Here is a 21,514-nt window from a genome sequence, read left to right as displayed (position 1 = left end):
GAAGACAGCCTGCGGTCGTTCACATCATGTCAGAAGTCTTAACCAGCACATTTATTACTCTCTACCTTAGCAAAATAAAATGCAGAATATGTATTGTTATGAGTGTGAATGAACTCAGGTTAATGGAGTGAATGCACTCATTGATTCTAAGACTCAGTTTCAATTCCTTGCATGCACGTGAATTAGTCAATGTTGAGGGGTTAACAGTCAACAAGGAAGAAAATGAAAGCAAACTTGTGTCATGTCATGTGTCTGTTTTCCCCCCAAAAAGACAGTGTATTACTTTAGATATGTTTGGACAATAAACTGTTGACAGTGACCATTCACTGAATACTTCTCAAATAGAGATGTATGGAGAAGGGAGGGGCTGCGATGAAATCTTGTGCCAGCCGCTGACATCAAAACATCCATCCAGCAAATATTCACAATCTGTGTGAGACCACAAACCAGGAAACCAGGGTCCTATCAAATTCCAGCTAGTCCGCCATAAAACAGTAGAGCAGTGATGCAGCAGCCTCAGCCACACTACAAACTAGGCTCCTGGCCCTTGTGCTGGTGGCTGTGGAGTTCATTTCTGCTGGTTTATGAGATGGGATGTGACATAAACCTAGCTGCTGAGATGGTGGAATACTTATTTTTTTTTAAAAACCCATTGTGTCTAATCATACAAGGTAATAGAGATGGGCTGCACAGTACTAAAGAAGTGTAAGAAGTGCAAAGTCCAACTCTAAAACTTTGCCAAAATGGTTTACTTGCAGTAGAAAAGGCAAAAACATACAAACTGACCCTGAAGTTATATCTATAGTATATACTATGTGGCATCTTCGGTTCACTTGAAACACACACCATAGTAGTTTAAGCTTCTAACCTGATAAAAACATATCCACCATTGTACTTACAGTAACTGGTTACTTAAAAAAACAGCATTACCACAAAATTCTTATACCAGTGTAACACCAAGCTTTCTATAGACTGTAAGTTCTAGCATGCTAGTCATCAACACATTGGATTTATCCGAGTAATGAAAACTGTGATTTAATAAACAATGAATCTTAGGACCATGTTTATTCCAAATGAAAGGATATACAGCAGACACGCAGCACTAATGTGTGTAATGAAACTCTAAGCAGTGGAACCGGCAGCCATCATAAAAGGCTAAAAAGCTGTTTGTGTAGCATGAAAGAACATATACAGTTTATATTCACATGCCAGTTTATTACATGCCTGAATTGCTGAAAATACTACAGACAACAGTTACTGTAAGCTGTTACTAATCTACTTAAATTCAGATAATTTAAAATATTCGCTTTATGTGTGCGTCTGCTTAGTTGTGCTGATGCTGTTAGCAGGGGGCAGTAGTTTTTAATTAAAAGTACTTGTGTATGTGCTTTGGCTTCGCTCATTGAAAACTGTATGCGTCTTGCCATGAGTGTGTGTGTGTTGGTTCATATCCAGACAGGTTGATTCATGGGCCTCATCCCTCCTATTGGGTTCCCTATCGATCAGGCAGGCTGTGGGCTGCTGCTGACTGTGGCCTGGGAACCACAGAGCAGTTATCGCTAACAGATACACAGTGGCTGCGGCGTGCTGGGATACCTGGGCCCCGGGGCTTCACACGGGCGGTGGGGTGAGAATGGGTGTGTTGACACCTATTTCTGCCGTTAAACAGTGTGGGAAACTACATTGAAATTATGCACTGATTAAAGTAGGAGTGATATCACAGGCAATCAGGTTCTTTATTGACACCAATCAGGAAATGAGGGTGTTGCTAAATTAAAACAGTTGGGCAGAGAAATAAAATGTAAAATAAGTGATAAAACCTAAACCTAAAAACTGTTTCTTTTTCCCCAGTACACAACAATAGGAGGTCAATTGTTTCTACAATAGCCTGACTGTTGACATTAGACATACCGAGGTTTCATTTATTTGACAAATGATACTGTTTATGTTTAAAACGCTACACCTAGAGCAAAAGATCTTTATCTCAGTGTTTCTATAATAGTTATAATCCTTATTCCATCAGGGCAACTCATGTGTTTTTGTCTAGAATGCAGCCTTTCTGTGTCATTATTTTTCTAAGTAACAAAAACAATCTTTTCATTTCTGTCTGTGCAGTCGAAAAAGGACAGAATCCGATATTTACGTGAGCACAAGTCAGGTCATATCTCTGCTGGCAATATATGCAATCTGATACCAGTCTTAGAGCTTAGTATATATATCTATAAGATAGATACAAAATAACGTGTGTTTGTGAATCAGCTAAATATGCCAGAAGCTCAGTGTCTGCACTGCACTGTTATTCTTTAAGTTTGCTTGCACACACACACACACACACACACACACACACACACACACACACACACACACACACACACACACACACACACACACACACACACACACACACACACACACACACACACACACACGCGCGCTAGTGAAACTCAAGTCCATTGATTTAGATACAAAATACTTTCAGACCTGGTTAAATCACTTCAGCCTAGTTAATGCCGAACACAAATTTGCTTGTCTTGTTTGGCACCACTTGCATGGGATAAGAAGGATCCCACACAAAACCTATACTTAAAATGTGGGCACCTGAGGCATTCAGACCAGGTGGAGGCAATGTTTTCAAGAGCGAACTTCATGTGATAAAATAGCGTAGAAATGAAAGAATAAATAAAAAAATTTAAATTTGCAATCTAGTACATTTCATCATTATTAAAATCATTATTTTGAGTTTATTTGTGTGTATGATGTTTTGCAAGCTACACTGTGACCTCTAATATGTCAATTAAAAGTGTTTATTTATTATTTTAATTGATTTTATTTATTAAATCAAATTTTGGGGGGTTTTTTGCTTTGCTTTTGTGATCTGTTAAGTACTTTTGAAGTGTTTCAATATGAGCCCCTTTAAGTCTTTTCCATCATTGATTAGCTTTTTTACATGTGATGTTCCGTCAATGATGATATAGATACATTATGTATACTTATGAATACACATCTGAGTGCTAGAGTATGTGTAGCTACAGCCTTGGTAGTTGTCCACTGTGTAATTATGAAACATGAGAAACAATTAAACAGACAGTGAACTTGCGGTTATTTTCCTCGTCATGTCTGAAGACTGGTAAACAGACCAACCGAGCAGTGGGAATCAGGCTTCTATTGGTACACATTCACAATGGCTACGATAACATGTCTTTAAATGCTCTCTACCATTTATAATTATTGAAGCAAACCGTGTGTACTCAGAGCTTAGCAAAACTGACACAAAGAGTGTTTCTCTGCATACAGACTCCTTCACGGTTGGGGAAACTCCACATTGAATGTCCAAATTAGAGAAGAATTACAAAGAAATATGTCAAAGCCAGTTGAGTGGGTTTTTTAAAGGCTTTGGAGCACAAGCGTGATGAAAAACCATTTAAGATTCAAAAAGTTGGCATTTTTTGCCAGTTATTTTCTTGTCTGGCTTGTGTTTAAGGAATTAATTATGAATTAAGAGGGCAACAGTTTTTTTGCTTTTGTATTATCGATGTATGCTTAAGTGTCAGAAGAAGGTGTTGTAAATATTTACCAGTGTTTAAATAAACAAACCTGGAAGGTTGACATGCATTTCATTAATATTTACTTTCAGGTTTTGAAGCTACTGCAGTGTCTTATGGGATATGTACATGTGTTACAATTACTTAAAACATGTATCAGCCAGGACTGTCTACAAAAAGCCAAAAATGAACAATCTGTGTCATGCATCACATAGGGTGCCTGACAAAGCTCCCACAGTCAGTGTAGCTGTTAAATAACATGTGTAACTCTGCTCAATGACTGTTTGTCCACGCTCTGCCTGTCTTCTCACAGCTGAATTTACATCACTTTTCTTTTCATTTCCTTCATCAAGACTTCAGTCATAATGTTATCATAGGACTCAATTAAAGCTAATTTATATGAAGCTGAAAAGGGACATGATCTCTCACTGTCACAGACACACTTATCTCTACACAGTGCTGCTGTACAGAGTTCACAGGTGTGTGCACACAGTCGATTAAAGTCTGCAGGAGTGGACGGTTTGCTGCTGACTTTCTGTCTGTAATCGCCTCCCTCAGACCCACAGTCACACGGTCGTGACTCTGAGGATAAAACAGGTAAGTGTTGGGTCTCCATGAGTGCATATGTGAGAGAGAGAGAGAGAGAGAGAGACAGAGAGACAGAGAGAGAGAGAGGAGGGAGGCAACAAGATTGAGCTTTAGATGCTCAGAGTTAAAACGAGGACATGTCTGCCCGCAAAGGAGCACTTCATGGTTTTATAGTTAACATTACTATTAGGATCCGGTTAACATCAAAGTACAGGGAAAGTAATCTTTTTTTTTCGTTTTGTATCTCTCTTTTAATTGAGAGAATAGATACCTGGCATATCTCAGGCCACAGTAAATAAATAGTCTTTTAACACAAACTATGCAAATCTGTCCTCATGTGGTGATGTGTCTTATCTACTGCTTGCAGTTTGCACTCACAGCATCACATATATCAAAAAACGGAAAGAATGTAATCAAGTTAGGGAATGAATATAATCAATTTATAGTCAAAGTGAAAGTGCACTGATATGTGTGTGTGTGTGATAGTGTGTGTTAATGTATGCCATTGGCCCTGGGCAGTATCCAGCACCAGCTGTTGGTAATAAGCTGTGGCTGTTAAGGAATGCTCCCTGTAAGCTTTGAAGCTACAGGGCACCGAGGCCCATCTACAGCAGTGGCCTGCCCCGATACTTAGCAAACACCCCTGCTGCTCCCATAATATAACCACATTAATCTGCACTTTTTTCCTCTCACATGCCAGCTCCTTCTCTACCCCCTCATGGAGTCAAATCAACCTAATAGATCTGCAATGAGCCTGCCGAGCATTGTAATGAAGCTCAGCCTTGGGCTGGACACAAACGCCAAAGGACATTGTGTGAATGGATGCCAAGGAGGAAATATGAGCAGAGATAGGGTGTTTTTGTGTTGCTTGAAACATTTGGGGGATTAGCTGAAAGGTTAGTTTGAGATGCAAGGATAAATTGTATGCCTGTGTGCCTCACAATGCTGCAATTGTGTCCTGCAAGAGTGAATGTGCACATTGCTTTCACATTGCATGCATAACAAACAAAAACAACTCTTATACACCAGGCTTTCCTCCATGACGTGCCTTGTTCTCCCCAAATCTTTCATCTCTGTGCACTGTTTTTCCCTGAGTTTTTCTCTTATATGTCTTTATATTCACACTCCTACACTCACTCTCACTACTTTCCTTTGAGAAGCAGGTTTTCCTCACAGCGTACAGTATGTCATACCCTTATTGCAAGTTCAAGAATCTTCAGACTCAACTTTATTTTCACTTCGGCTCACATTGCATGCAGTGTTCTGTAGTTAGTGACATAGTCTTTCAAGAAGCCTGAATCAAATTCTAGCTAATTAGCAAATACAAGAAGTAGCCTAGGTTTCCTCTCAGCTGTGATCTCTTAACAAGATGGAAAGATTTAGTCACGTTTTATGAGTGAAGGAAATCAAACCTGAATGTTGGGGGTCTGCGCAACTTCTCTTTGATTTGAGGATTAGAGCTATGGACTGTTCATCGCTGTCTTAACAATTACTCTGAGACTAATGGAAGCGGACGCCGTTAATCTTCACATGCTGGAACCAATGTAGATCTAGCAGTGCTCTCCATCTCTTATTCCGGGTGTGTAGTCTCACACAGCTCAAATGAATACACTAAGCTCAACAATCACACTCTCTCAACACACCATCATTTATAACAATCCAGTGCAATTTCTCAGCAGTCAAGATATTACAGTTTAATTTATTCGTTTGAGACAAGACAAGGATAAAATATAATGGCAGTAGATTTGAGTGATTGCCATGTCAGGGTTTTTTCCAGCCTTCAAAAAAGGCAGAAAGTCAGCAGAGCACTAACAGAGCTACCATCAGCAACATAAACATTTTACAAGTCAAGATTTATTGTCATTAGTGTTAATGATGTCATTTCTAAGCCCTACCACAGTCACACTGAATATACAGCCAGACATTTATGATTTTATATAGAGAACAAAAGAGAAAGAGTCAAACGTGCAATTCTTTTTCCACCTACAGTAGGAATAATATCTGTCCTGGGTGATAAAGACTGTTTTCAGACCTGAATACCTAGGTGTCAATGACTTTGGGACCTATCAACTGAACCAGCTTCAGCCAGAAAGAAATGATTACAGTAAGAACAAGTAAAGCATCCTTTACATCCCCAATCCACAGACTGTACAGCAAAAACTGACAGACACAAAGACATAGAACTTGAAGTGGGCATGCATATGAAAATATAACATCCTTGTCAAAAAGAGCCTGTCAGGATATTTGTGACAGGAAAACATGACGGACTAAGTGTCTATTGACAATTTTAATATACTATACGATATTCATATACCAACAGAGAAACATTCCGATGAGGGAAAGAGACATTTTAAATGTAAATGTAATCCAGTTGAATCAGATCAGGATCTTTTGCAAATGTAAGATGCATATCAATGCCAGAGGAAAGGGAGCCTGTTTAATTAGACTGGTAGGCAGAAAAATGAAGCCAGTGTGTTCTATTTATCTGAATCTGAACAAGGGGCTCAAATTAGTATTACTTCCCCATGTTTGAGCATCATTTTACAATCTATGAATCTATACATCCATGCGTTATTCCCATTCGCTGGTCCAGGTTTCCTCTATTTAAGCCAGCGTTGTGTTAAGACACAGTGGAGCATAAAATGGCATAAATGGTGCCTCAAATCGAGTAAATGAGTGGTCGTTTAATTGTAGTGAGTTAAACAGGTTCCCTGTGGTAGGGGATGAGAGCCGGATGCCTTGAGTAGTAATTATCTCAGGTAGCTATCTCATTACCATCCTCCTCTAGTATGTAAATGTGGCCACAGGCTTGGTTGTTATATTGTGAAACGGCCATTTTGTTGGTCTCTTCTGAGGCTGTGCTGTTTATCACCAGGCAGGGAAAATAACTTAAGTACTAGTTGCATTTTCAGGGATAATAGAGTGTTTTGATTATATTGGTTTCCACATTTTTTGCTGATATCTGAGACTTATTCAAGTAAGTAGCTGGGTTGTAAACAGAGCTTCTGTGCGCAGCATTTTAATGATCAAGGTGATGAAAAGAAAGTCATAAAATGAGAAAGTTAGGAACTATTTCAATCTTCGCAGCCAACACTTATTCATCACAAGTCGTCTCGCTTTGTCCCCCTCATCTGCATCTAAATACAGATGCACAAGGTACCCTCTTGAACCTTTCGTGTGTGCGATGCTTCAGTTTTGCCACAAAAACCTTTGGTTAGGTTTAGGAAAAGATCTTTGATGGTTGCACATGGGACGTAAACACCAGTCTCCTAGGTGAAGGTGCTGCCACGGATGGACTCACAACCGCATTTCCCAACTGTGAATAAAAACATAATGCTAGACTTTGGGAATGTTATGAAAAAAAAAAAAAAAATAGGACTGAATTTAAAAAAAAAGCTCTAGGCATTGACACATTCTGAGGGGGTTTGTCTGACTATTCAGCATTGTGGGTGAGTGTGGAGAACAACAATATGTCCTGAAAGTGCCACCCTCCACCCAACCCAGAGCCTGAATCCCTCATTTCCTGGTCCAAATTGTAGATGTGTGGTTCACTGAGCATCCGCGATACCATGTGTGGCGAGCAAGCCAATCCCATTCAGCCTCCGCTTGAAGAGACTTTTGCTGGCTCTGACTAGCCTGAGGTTGGCATTCAAGGGAGGGAGAGAGAAAAAAAGGAAAGAGAGATGCTAATCATCTGAGCTGAGGAGAACAAGGCTTGAGAGAGACAGAGACAGACAGAGAGATGTACACAGAAAGATGTCTGTGCTTCTGCCAATGCCATTTTTTGGAGTCAGAATGAAATTCAGCAATAGGATAAGGATCTCTGCTTGTAGTGTGCCTGCCTGCCTCTATATCTAAGGGACAACAATTACCTCTGCCACTACCTGCCTCATAAGCCAGTCAGTGAAAAGAAAAACTTGACTGTCAAGAAACACCGCAGTTAACTTCCAGACATGATATATTTTGCAAGACTGATTGTCGAGTTCTTTGACTGGTGTGGAGCTGGGTGTGACATCCGTTCCCATGTGGATTTGGACAGTCTTTATTACATTTTGACAAAACCTCAGAGGAATGATGTAAGAGTGTGCGCCAGTGTGTGCACTGCTTCAGTAAGATGTGGCAATATTTTACACAGCTGATGATGCATCTCAACACTGCATTATGCTTAGACCAATAAAAATGATGTGATAAAGATGGTTCTGCAATATGGGTCGTTAATGACTGCCACACTTCAAAATATGACTTTTGTACAGTCGATAAACGGCAGTCTAATAATAGTTTTTATTTATCTGTTCATTACACTTAGAGATTTACCACCCTGCCACTACATGCCTCTGCCTACCAGTGAAGTTATAGTTTGCATCCATGTCTGTCCAGACATAAAATAGCCTCTGTAGTGAAGACTTATCATTATATTGAAATGAATGATTCCAGTGTGTAATTTCCAGTGAGAATCATGTTGTCCTCACTCACAGACTGTTTTTAAAGAGGAGTGCGGAAAGGCGTTCTTGAGATATCGCGTTCACAAGAATGGGACACCATGAGGTCACAGTGACCTTGACTTTAAACCACCACAATCTAATCAGTTCATCCTCGAGTTCAAATGGGTGTTTGTTCCGAATTTGAAGAAATTCTCTCAAGGCATTTCTGAGATATCACACAAGAATGGGACTGTCGGATGCACATCCTGAAAACATAATGGCTAGTGGCACAGAGGCATACAAAAAGTAATGTTTCACATCATTATCCCAATCACTGTTAACCATTGTTGCATTACTGGCCCTTCAGATAAAGTGCTACTTGCTCAATAATCGACATATGCTACAGTATATGCTGAACAAAAAAATAATATAACAATGAAATCTGCTACTCAGATAATGTATGATGACAGGGTTGTGGAATCTTTTCCAGCGGGCCTAAAAAGGTTGACTAAATGTACACACACAAAAACGCACACATGTTTAATTTTCAGACTGACACAGAAACAGCTTGTATCTCAAAAGCAAAACTGAATTATCTTCCTCTTCCTTGCCTGGTGGTCTTAATGAAGATGAAACTCAATTTGCACTGGCCTCCCAGATCAAATTTTAATTAGTTTTTTATTCCTTTGCCTTTTTGGATCTTGATTCTTGCAGGGTAGTAAAAGAATGGGTGTGGTATGTGAGTATTTCTTCCTACTCTGCACTGCACCCCAAGGGGGAACATGTCCCTAACGAAACCTACAGTCCCCACCCGCTTTCCAAGCTGCCTCAGACAGACAAAATGCCACATCAGTATTCAGACGACATCAGATCTGAGGGCCAAACACTCTCTGGACAAAGCTTGACAAGCAGACACACACACACACACAGACCAAAAGCTATTTTACGTATAAGGATCAGGAGACATGCTTGAATTATCAGAGTACAGAACTCTCAAGGGATGACATACACTGTGGGATTGGTTGAAAACCTTTTTATCGTGACTGTGTGAGAATGACTGCATGTTTTTCTCATTACATGCTACACATTCTGCTGTGCCGTAGATTACTATTTGCAATTCCAAATGCATAGTATGTACTGCAGCGAGACAAAGCTAATTATTAGGAGGGGAGCGATAACACTGACACATCACTAAAGCAGGAGTTGGCTGCTGCAAAGTGCTGTGAGCTAGACTTTTAAACTCTACTCATCTCATTTTCTCACTGTTTGTGTGAGGTGTTGATACGTCCCATTAGTCTGTCCATCTCTGCTCTCATCTCCCTATCTTAGTCCTATCCCTCACTCATGTCTTCCACCCCTACTGATTGCAAATGATGATGTTGATAGAAAGCTAACATTCTGTGACAAGTCAGCATATTTACAGATAAAGCCTCTGATCATGTTTTCATAAATGCCTTAATGGTCCAAAAAACGTGAGGCCGAGTACACAACAGCATGGAGAAAGAAATGGAGTTTGCCTATAATGTTGCATTGTCCTCTCATGAGTCACATGAATGGGAAACCCATTTTGAAATTCAGTGCCATGTGGAAGATCTAGACAAAAGAAATTGAGGTGTTGTAGAAGTGGAAGTATGCATTATACATCTAACTTGCCACCAAAAGTCACATTTTGAAAGTCTAATAGATGTGGTGTTTAAATCCACTTGAGGGAGCGAAAGAAAATAACGGGTAAAAACTGCATGCACATACTGTAGCAGTAAGTCTTTTTTTCTGAAATCCATAACCTTAATCTGAATCACTGCATCTGAGCCACAACATGAGTCAATGTCACAAAGTTCAGGTAATGACAAGGGATCAAATCATTGAATCCTGGGCTCCTAAACTGCCTAGTCATTTATTGAAAACTATAAAATATGCCTTTACCTTTTAAAAGAATCCAGTTTGTGACTTGAAAAATAGGAATTTGTCTACTTAACAGTTTGAAATCACCCTTCAATATGCAGTAAAAACAAATGAAAGGTAATGCAGCAAACAATACCAAATAGCTGCAGTGCATATGAAGACAGTGAAAATAAATAAAAGGGTGGCAGAGAGAACAATAACGAGTTCAGCAGTGATCAGAAAGTTCCATCGTTCATTGTGTACACCAACTGTCAGTTGTGACAGTCATTATGGCAGCAGGGCGAGTGCATATATTAAAACATACATAGGAGGCGGAAGGTACAGAGAGAAGGCCACTTACCGACTTGAGATGAGTCACCTATAGGAGAAGAAAAAGAGGAGAGAAAAAGAGAAGATGAATCAGTTCAAGAGCAAAGCAAAATGTCACTTGAGTACACCTGTTCACCAAGACATAGTCATGACAAAATAAGATATAATAGCACAGGGAGAAAAAAAAACAAGTCAGACTGCAATTAGCATTAGATGTCTACAAGAGTTCTATTCCACACACAAGCCTCAACACAAAGCTGCTAATTGAGATGGTGGAAGAAAACAACTACTGGGGATGTTCAGGGGGCAGCACTCATATTTTCTTTATAAAACAAGTCTTAAAGGTCAAGAGCAGGACATCTCAGGCAACAGTGAACTTCTTGGCATTCACTTTCCACTTCTCTCTACTCTGCAAATAACTTCTCCTAGAAACAAAACACCAGAATATCCAATCTTTTCTTTTTATAAAAAAGCAACCTAGCCAAAAGGAAGAAAAAAAACAAGGCAGGGCAAAAAGAGGGGACAACCAATTATGTAGTATATTTAAAAAAACAGTAACCCAGAAATGAAATATGTAACTTTTAATCAAGAGTAATATCATCACCATGTAGACCCATATATTCAGCCTCTTGCCACCTCCTAGTAAATTTGCAAGGCACATCAACCAACGATGGTTTAGGGCGACTTTAAATCATACAGAGTTAATATCAGGGTCCCAAATAGAGAGATGAACAACATTGGAGCAAGAGGAAGAAAGAGAGGTAGGGAGGGGTAACAATTTATAAAGAAATTCAAAGGACGTCCCAATACCTCAACCCACTGATTAATAAAAGGGAGGCAGAGTCTGGCACACACTCCTTCTGGATCCCTTCCAATGTTCAATAGATAATTCAGAAAAGCAAAAAATATGTTTTAATTAGCATGCATAATTTTCATCTGAAAAATTGATCCATGCTGCCAGGTCAAATTCCTAATTAAAGATTGGAGTTGCTACATCAGTTGGCAGGTGTTAAGTATTGAAGCAAGTATATAGTAAATGTTAAGATCAATTCGAGGTGGAGGGCGCATCCAATTAACTTGTGAAAAGTCAAACTTTTTTTCAAAGAAGTTAGGCTGGACACAATTCTGCTCATGGTGCAAAATGTGGATGAATAAACACTTGTCCTGGACTAAAGTGCCTTCTAGCTATTGATTTGTTGAGCATTACACTAGGTGCACATTTTTGCAAAGAATCCTGTAGATACAAAGACTTTTTCAGACCTGCAGTGTTTTTTGTTTTGTGTGAGCAGCTAATATCGCTGCAGTTGAAGATAACTGATTGGTTGAAAAAAACTCAACTGACAAGATGGCACTCCACCTTGTGTAATCCCACATTATTAAAAAAAAAAATATATGGCCAGTAATAATGAACTCCAGTGGAATGTAGTGCCAACGTTGTTGATAGATTACATCACTTAGAGTGCCATATTTGAGTGGAAAATTCACAAGATACGTCAACTAAATAGAGGAAAATAGAGAACCGTAAATTATAAGTAAAGATAATGAATTTTTATTGGACATCCCAGATTAGCACTCACCACTTGCTAAATCTGGATAAAAATCTACAAACTATTTTGTCCAATCAATATAGTCAAACCTCAAAAAGATTAAGGGCAAAATGTAAAATTCTTTACAGTAAATTTAAAGGAAAAGCAGCTAATCCTTGCATTTGTGAAGGTGCAGTTTTATCGCCCATTTTTTTTTTTTTAGTTTACCAGCCATCGGCAGACAGACCAAAACATTTTGGACCTTGACTTAAAGACTTCCAAAGATCATACAAAGAAGTTCATGAGCTTGCTCAAATGCACAGTGAAAGGGCAATTCACACCTCAGTCCCCTGAGCTGCTGCCACTGCTGCTTAGAGTTCTGTTACAGTACAATGCTACCAGTCATGAAGCAGACCCAGACAGGCTGTCATTCCTACTATTCAATGTCCAAGGTGAAAAGAAGCCTCTTCAGTCCATACACATGGAGAAGAGCATGATTGCAAGCCAGAGCAGATGGAGCCCAGGGCGCTTCGCCTTGCAGTGTCTTGTTCTTGATCTACAGGCCAGGCACAAATGCTGAGACAGAGCTTAAATGTCCAAAGTGGAGGATGAAGGCAATGGGAGAAATGGAGCCAGAGGAACGAACACAATCAATAGGCCTTGGTCTCCTAGGCCTTGTTTGTTAATATTGTGGATTTTGACAAGGATATCTCAAGCTCCCTGTGACCAGCTTGCTCTGACATCAACAAACATGCTCTCAACACAGGGGGGGTAAAGGAAATAATGGGGACAAGTAGCATGTGAGTGAGTCTGTGTGTGTGTGTGTGTGTGTGTGTGTCAAGGAGGTAAAGATAGTGAATGAAGAGATGGTGGTCAGACAGACCTCATCTATCATGACACTCTACTGCTCCCAGGCCACAGCGCGCACAGCAAAAGAGAAATAAAGATGTACAGAGCGGCATACGTGCTACCATGTAATATCATGTCATGGCAGCTGTGAACAGATATAAAGTTATGGCAGCCAAGCCATTTTTACAGTGTGGGACGGACAGAGAGCTAGGGTTATCATGTTTTATTGATGATATATCATTCTGGAGAGCTGATTGGACCCAGGGGCAGAGCTATAAAGTCTCTAGTGACCCCTGTAGTATAGTAAATAACCCCAGCTGGATGCCAGCAACAGTTTGGTGCTCAGTTTTTCATGAATGAAACATATTGAGGCCAAGGCTGGTGAGTTGCAACAACAGTGAAAGCAAGTTCTGAAGCTGTGTTGGCTTTTGTACACCCAGCCACATTATCCCACATGCTCTTTAAGCTGTACGATACCCTTTATTACACCCAGAAATCCATGTAACTTTTGTGACCATGGTGCCATCACTGTAGAAGCAAGGCCACCATCCTCTTTTCTTTTCGTCAACTCAGTCTCACAGCCAAGAAGCAGTGACCCCTATCTGCTGTCGATTTACTTTCCATCTCTTACCACACTGTCCAAAACCTCTCTCTCAGCACCGCTAAGCTGTCAACCTTACTTGCCCCGAAATGCAGAGAGAGAGGAGTGTGGAGAGAACACACATGAATGAGTGAGATGCACACACACATGCGCTCACAAAAGGAGGAGAAAAGAACAATATGATAGCACTTTAAAGGCAACATTTCAAGTTGCCTATTTGTTGTAATTATTAAAGGCCTGCTAGCTTACTGCTAGACTCTAGACTTTTATTCATCCCACATTGGGGAAACTGTAGTAGCAGGTAGACAGACATACATTAAGTACAAGAGCAGGTAGACAGACATACAAGTAAAAGTAGTTGCTAGTTAAATACATGTGGTTTTTTTTTATAGTTACTATACTTACTGTGACATAATTAGTCTACTGTACGTTACCATTAATGTTTACATTGTCGCTGTCAGCTTTTGTCAACTTGCTAGTTGGTCTGTTTTGATAGCAAGTCCTATAGTTCTCACCCTCAATCTGTTGCTGTCGGTTCACATTTCGAAACAAATCTTCTAGACTTATTTACTGTTACTCTTTGGTTTGGTCCATTGTGAATTCCTTGTAGGGTCAAAGAAAGGACTGATTTAAGCTGCCTTTTTTAGGCGCTCGCTATAAACATTGATGAGATAATCTAATGGAACTGCAAAGGGTGACAGTCTAAAACAGCCAGGACAGTCTCATTGTTGAAAGCAGGAGAAAGTGTGTCACAAATAGCATCAAGTGTGACTCTGGTCCATTTAAACAGGAACTTGCCCGTTTTTAACCAACTCTGTATGACCACAATGTCGGTGGGCTGGTATAGGCAAATGAACAATGGTAAACTCTATTTTGTCTGCACCCAGAGCCACCCCCACTATTTAGCCGGCCAAAGTCTGCAAATGACGCTAAGGCTAGTTTCAGACCAAATCCAGTGGTGCGACAAAAACGCATGTCTTCCCATTGGTTTTAAAGAGGGTAGTTCATTTTAGCTGCGGCAGTGCTGACCACAGGAGGTTCTGCAAAAAAAATGCAGACGCCTGCAGTGAGAAACCAACCAACCAACTTAACTTTTGTAGACGTTCCTTTGCATTGGCAAATCACATCAGCTGGTGATCAGACTCACAGCAATGTAATGCGTCATGTGTATTCACTCAGTTTGGCTTTGTACACATTTTAAACACATATGTGAATTATAACAATCACAGTAGGAACAGTATGCTTAACCTACTGTGGCTGAGGCATGACTGGAGATCATAAGCAGAGTAGAACGGATCAGTAGCTGGGCAAGTTATTTAGCATGGCTAAATGCTACAGAGGGAACACATCGGATATTTCTTTGCTTAGCATTATGTTCACTTGTGATAACCAGGTTTGGTCACACACAGTAATGATCTGCGTTGCATCCTGGTTGTTCACTTTTATTTCTATCTGTCATGAGTACAAACGATCACTAGTAGGACCAGCATGATAGCAGCATAACAACATGACAGCTTCACTTTTTGGCAAACTAATCAGTGGAGGTAGCCAACACGTCACACACATGGAACATAGCAATAGATATTCTAGAGTGTTATTTAGTTATTTCCTTCTTTGCTCCTTCTCCAGTGAACATACTCTCTGATCAGCTCCACTCCACCAGCTACCCAGCCTCCAGCACCTCTGATGCCGAACCACTCTACCAGCGATCCTCTGAGCCTCTCCCCCTGCAATATCCACCAGCGCCACCATGAGTTGCCTTCACCGCACCTCCGGTGGAGTCAAGTCTGAGCACCTCCTGTTTTTTTTGTTTTTTTTTTATAAACACCTTTCAAAACGCTCCCTGCTGTGGTGTCCGCTTTTGGGTCCTGAACAACAACCTGCCTATCATAGCACAACCACCATTAAGGGCATTAGCTGCACCTCTATCTGACAAGTCAAAATACTCACCATGAGAAAAATCTACTAATAAACATACAGTATCTGCATAAGATATTCATTTATGATGGTATATATTCATTCATTGGGACAACTGCAAGCTAATATAGATGTTTACAGCTGATTGCCAATACTGAAAATTAGAGGTTGATCAATATGGCTTTTTCAGGGCCGATACGATTATTAAAAATCAAGGAGACTGAAAAATGATATTTGCTGTAAAAAATAAAATCTTGTGTCAAAATTTTTAACAATCAATGAAGAAATAAAACTAAGTACAATTTACTCAAGTACGGTTCTTAAGTACTATTTTGAGGTACTTGAGTATTTCCTTTTTCTGCTACTTTATACGTTGTCTCCACTACAGTTATTTGATAAATTTAGTTGCTTTACACGTAAGATTATTAAGTGTGTATTGGCTATTCATTGTGCCGTATTACCAAAAAGATATCGTTATGGGCGGAACATTGTGTTGCATCAGAGACAAAGTAGCACATTTTTAATTTATTAATTAGTTTACTTTATCTGCAATCTGGCAGAAAAATCACAGATATCAATAAGCGGAAAAAGCTGAGCATCTGCCCCAATTACCGGCCAGGGCAGATAATTGGTCTAACCCTACTGAAAATATTACCAATTCATGAAGGAATGATAAGCCATTGCCTTGATACAGTACGTTGCACTCTTTCTTCTCTTTTACAGCTAACTTGTACCCACAAACAAACATCATAATTTCTGCTTTCAGAGTTGTTACTTCTGACAAAAACTTGTATGAGAGGTTAAGAAAGAGAGACTGGGCATAAGGGCAATAACAAAAACAAAAAATATTAGAAATCAATGATTTCAGTCAGAAACTCAAACTCAGCATGACTCTTTCTTGAACTATTTCAGTACAAAAATGTCATCTCAGAACCATGCATCTGTCAACAAACAACAGCTAAAACTCATGTTGAGGTCTCTTACAATGCAATACAACCATAAAAGTTAGACAGTACTGGCTTCTACACAGATATAACAATGGCATGCTTGGCGAGAGTCTCTCCCTGCAGTGGGCAAAGTATGGAAATAGGAAAGATGACTGTGCATTTACTGAATTCTCAAGAAACTGTGGGGAAAAAATCTATACTCCTACTCTAACACAGAGGTGTCAAGCCAACCACTGGAATGACTTTATTTTCCACAAGAGTGAGCAAACAAGTGAAAACTGCTGGCATTCTGCCTTGATCAAGATCTTATTAGTGTGGATTTCACATAATAAGCTAAATGGATAGTACCAACAGGCTGCTCACATCACTGTGCTATCCTGAGCTGTTCAAGGAATAAAATACCCATGCTAGAGGTTCACCACAGACAATGACCACCTGTGCATGGTTTAAACTTTTGAAATGGTTCTCAGGTAATGTGAGGAGGCTTTTAATAAACCAAATAAAATGCTATCCCTTTGAAGAATGGTTATCAAATAACCAAATCCCCTGGATGAAACACAAAACTGTCAAATTAAATTTATATGAATGTGGTGAATTCAACACCCTATTTGGTGAACGAAAAACCCTCAGGTTACTCTTCAAAACATCTTCAATGAAATTGGAAGTTGTAAAACTAACTAGAATTGATTAGAGCTGGTCTGTACTGCACTGGCAGTCAAGGTAATAAAATGAACATCAGGCATATAACTGATGTTTAAATAAACTCTTAACCAAAAAAATCTCCAACAACAGCATATACTGTCAGTTTAACAATGATAACATGCTCTTCCTTATCCCTGATGTCTCACTGTGGCAAGATGAGAAATACAGAAAACTGCAGACTTTTGGAGTTTACTATTCATGTGCTCTGCCCTAGTACGGGTCACTTTAACAGTACAACAGCCAATTTGTCTTAATATCCAAGAGATTTAGATACAACACATTCTTATGACATTAAATCATCCAATACAAAATCAAAGTGCAGAAGTAATTTGCTGTTCCCTGTTTTTTTCTCTATGGCTTCATTGGCTTGTCTATTATATGGCGTCTAATATCCAACTCAACTATATGATATCCCCAGTCGGCAATAGATAAAACAGCATATAGATTACTAATAAGCTACAGTCACTTAGGCTCTGCAAAGTTTGACATGAGGTAAAATTTTCATCCAGCCAAGTGCTTAGAACATGATGTGCATGAGCTACAGCATTTGAAGGATGGCCTTTAATCATTAACAGGGCAGCAATCAGCATGTGACATACAGTGCCTCTGTTTAATTTTCCCTTAAGATGTCACTGAGGACAAGTATCTTCTGCTTTCTGGTGTAGCGTTCTCTGCTTAAACCTCTCTTTCCAACTTCTCTGTGTGTGTATGTGTGAATAAGAAAATGAATGCTAGTTAAACATGGCAGAATCTGTATGTATTTCAATCAACAATCACAACAATTAACAATATCTCACTAATGCTTTTACCAACCTCTCTCCTTTGTCAAGTTATTATTCAAGTCTAGAGATATCGATCCCTCACTGCAGTCTGCAATTTTCTGACAGAGAACACTTTTTGGGATAAAAGCTGAGTAAAGGCAGGGCTCTGCGATATAAGTGTAATTACTGTAAAATGATTGTTGTCCTTTATAATGGCAGGGTTTTCCCTGCCTATCTAACTCAAAGGAGGGCTGCCTTCGTCTTACTGGCCACCGCATTTTTTTTTTAATTCTGCCAAAAACACAGAGGTCTGTCTTATCCAGACCCGAACCTATAACCACTACATGTTAATGGAGCGTTTCTATATTAACTGGTGCCACTTTTCCAGCCTTTAGGGTACTGGTTTAGTGACCAACGGAAACCTACAGACCAATTGCTGTAAATCATTGACGCAATGTAGCCAATCAAAACAGTGCAATCGGACAATTGGGGCGACTCAAGTGAGTGAAAAAGCAAACAAAGACATCTGTTGGAAGAAACACGAGTCAAAGAAGAGGTATTTCACATGTCGTGCTCTTAACAGAGAAAAGTGGACAATGAAAACAACTTTTAACCGAGAACAGACTCTAATGTTGCTTCTTCCCAAAGGCAGTTTAAAACCAGTTTGTCTCATATGTTCTGATACAGTGGTGATTATTTAACCCATTTAGACCGGGAGAGCATGTGCGCATTTCTACCTTTGAAGCCGGGGGCGCTGTTGCGCATTTCTACCTTTGAGGCCGGGAAAGCGGATACGTCATTTTGTAGTTCTCAGTACATTTCATCTAAGGATTTCAACTCATAATAAGGAGGGTGATTCTTACATGTGCTTCAGGCAGATTGTAAACAATGGCGGAGACAGAGAGCTTTACCGGAGGAGAAAAAGATGTCAGCGAGGGCAGTGATATTGCCGGTGGCAGTGGCGATGATGGCATTGCCGACCCAGATTTTGAAATTCCTGGGCCAATTGAGAAAGATGTATGGGGAGATGTTCTTAGAAGATGACGAAGATGAAGAAGAAGATTCTGAAGGCTTCGCGTCTGAGTGGAAGACGGACAACTATCACCGTGTCACCGCACCAATGTTTACCCGGACACCAGGCGTGAAGATAAACATACCTGCAGACGCAACTCCATTGCAGGTATTTGAAAAGATTTTAACAGAGGAGCTCTGGTCACGTCTTGTGAACGTCGGCAAAGCGGGATCCGGTGACTCACTGAGATGAAAAGTTTCATCGGACTTTGCGTAGCGATGGGGCTAATGGCAAAGGGGTTTGCAGGTCCAAAAAAACTGTCAGTTACTCGTTAGCATTATGTAGCTACTGTACGGTACCCAACATGGTGGCGACAAAAACAGATCTACAGGTTTCAGTGTGTCAGTTAATAAATGCTTCAGCTTCTCAAGACCAGTAAAGTCTATGGCCCTGGAGGAAAACAAACATCTCCCTCACGCTTCCCAACTATGGTCTGGAAGCTGAGCAGGAAAGGCTAACAGAGCCCTAGAAATAAACTGGTTTATAAGCAATAAGTTGTTTGTCACTGATGTCTAAAATAATGTAATAACCCTGAAATTGAATTTCCAGAATAAAAATAAAGAAGATAATGGCATTATTTAATAAAAGGCCAAGGACAGAGGAGGAAAGAGATAGGTGACAGACTATAATGGGCTATTTTAACATCTGTAGACTAGGGCAGTAACTCAATATGGGGAAGTGTAATACACTGTCAATGTCTCATACTGTCTACTTTCTTAATAAACCACTCTAAAAGGTGTGTGAACAAACTAAGTTGTGTATGCCATGTACATTCTCAAGCCTCTGCCACCTTTGTCTCAAAAAAATCCAGGGAAAACCCTGAAGGGTTCACCTCAGGAAAAGGTTGCCTTCATTTAAAAACAGCCATGAACAAGCAAACTCAAATTCATCCCAGGTCTGTTTTTTAAAGGTTAGGCCAGAAGGCCATGCATGCAACATACTCAGTGTGCACAACACAACACACACTTTTAATGCTTTGGTAATAAATTGGAATCCTGACAAATTGGCAAACATCAACTGACAAAGTGGATATAATTAATGTTACAGTAATGACAATAATAATAACCCTGACTCCCTAGAAGGGGATTGAATCAATGAAAACCACAACACCTGGGACAAAGAAACACCACCACTATAGCCTCACTAACCTTTCAAATAAATAACAGGAGAGGATTGAAAGGACAGAAGGCATAAAGCAAGACTTGATTTGTGCGCCATATCATCCTACCCAAGAGGCAGCTTTTTTGTCTTCAGAGAGAAAAAGAACAAACAATTTGCTGTCCTCCTTAAAGCAAAACCAGTTAATTTCTGCCATACGATGGAGCACCAGACGTCTCTGATCATCACGTGAGGACTTCCCTGGATCCAGACTTCTAGATATAAAGTCTACAGCTAAGATAATTGGCCCTGACAACAATGGCAACAGGCCCACCAAAGGTACTTTCACCCATGGCCCCCAAGGTGTCAAGAGCAACCCAGCTTGAGAAGGAGGTTGCATCCAGGGATGCATCTGTAGACACAAGATGTGGAACTGCACTTAAAAAAGGGCTCACTCTACAAAGCCCTGCGCCTTGATTGCATTGCGCACATCTCTGTAACCTTGTGTGTAGGACACCTGTTTTGTCCTGTCCCCCATGCAGCTTCCTATCCCACTGGGAATGTTTCAGAAGCCCGATATTGTTGACTTGCTCAGATTGTTTATTTTGTCATTTTTTCCTTGATTTCTGTGCTTCTACCATGGGTGTATAGGCTACACAGTAAAATGTTTTTTTTTTTTGTATTTTGTCTGTTTTAAGTGTGTTAATTGTTAATATTTCCCATATTGTTGTACCATAGATCCTGAGTATGCACAAGGAGTTTCATATTGAAAATTGCCCAAAATTGTGCCTGGCCTGCTCTGTGCAGCTTGACATGGCTGCTGTTAGCTTTTGTCAAAGCAGAGCAGAGCCAAGCGGAGAGCTGCTTCTGGGCCACACTGCAGCAGGTGGAACCGCAACAGTAAAACGGCAGCAATCAGCTCTGGCGGTGAATCTGGGTAAGTATCAGTCCCAGGATTTGCAAGTGCCTCTGAACAGACCACATGTACAGAGGGACTGTGCAGAGGCAGCGATGGTTCAAGATTACTTGAATTATAGCTGCCATTAAGCCCATGAGGTGAGACAAGTTGCCCCTTCAAAACTGAAATAGGTGGGCACTACACTGTTGTGTCTTTTCTTGGCGCAATATGATTGTTGCAGTTCCTGTCAGCAGATCCAAGGCCAACACTGTCAGCTGACATTTCTTAAACCATAGTTCAGGTGCAACCCCAGACCCTAAATGTTAAGATTTAAAAGCTTTATTAAGATTTATTATTATTATGCACTGCTCCCGAGTGCCA

At 40.1% G+C, this 21,514-nt stretch overlaps 1 protein-coding gene across 9 annotated transcripts in view; it reads right to left on the bottom strand.

The window, feature by feature from the left end:
• Nucleotides 1-21,514, bottom strand: part of nrxn2b (neurexin 2b) — a 665,374-nt gene that overhangs the window by 419,432 nt on the left and 224,428 nt on the right. For all 9 annotated transcript variants that reach the window (XM_084343882.1, XM_084343879.1, XM_084343880.1 and 6 more), the window contains one exon: nt 10,794-10,811. In XM_084343882.1, the coding sequence (XP_084200008.1) occupies nt 10,794-10,811 (18 nt within the window). The remainder of the gene's footprint in view (nt 1-10,793; nt 10,812-21,514) is intronic.

This window comes from Pagrus pagrus (genome assembly GCF_965226575.1).
Source record: "Pagrus pagrus genome assembly, chromosome: 22".
Classification (NCBI taxonomy): Eukaryota; Metazoa; Chordata; class Actinopteri; order Spariformes; family Sparidae; genus Pagrus; species Pagrus pagrus.
Note: the sequence above shows the minus strand (reverse complement) of the source record. Positions and strands in the feature narration are given on the sequence as shown.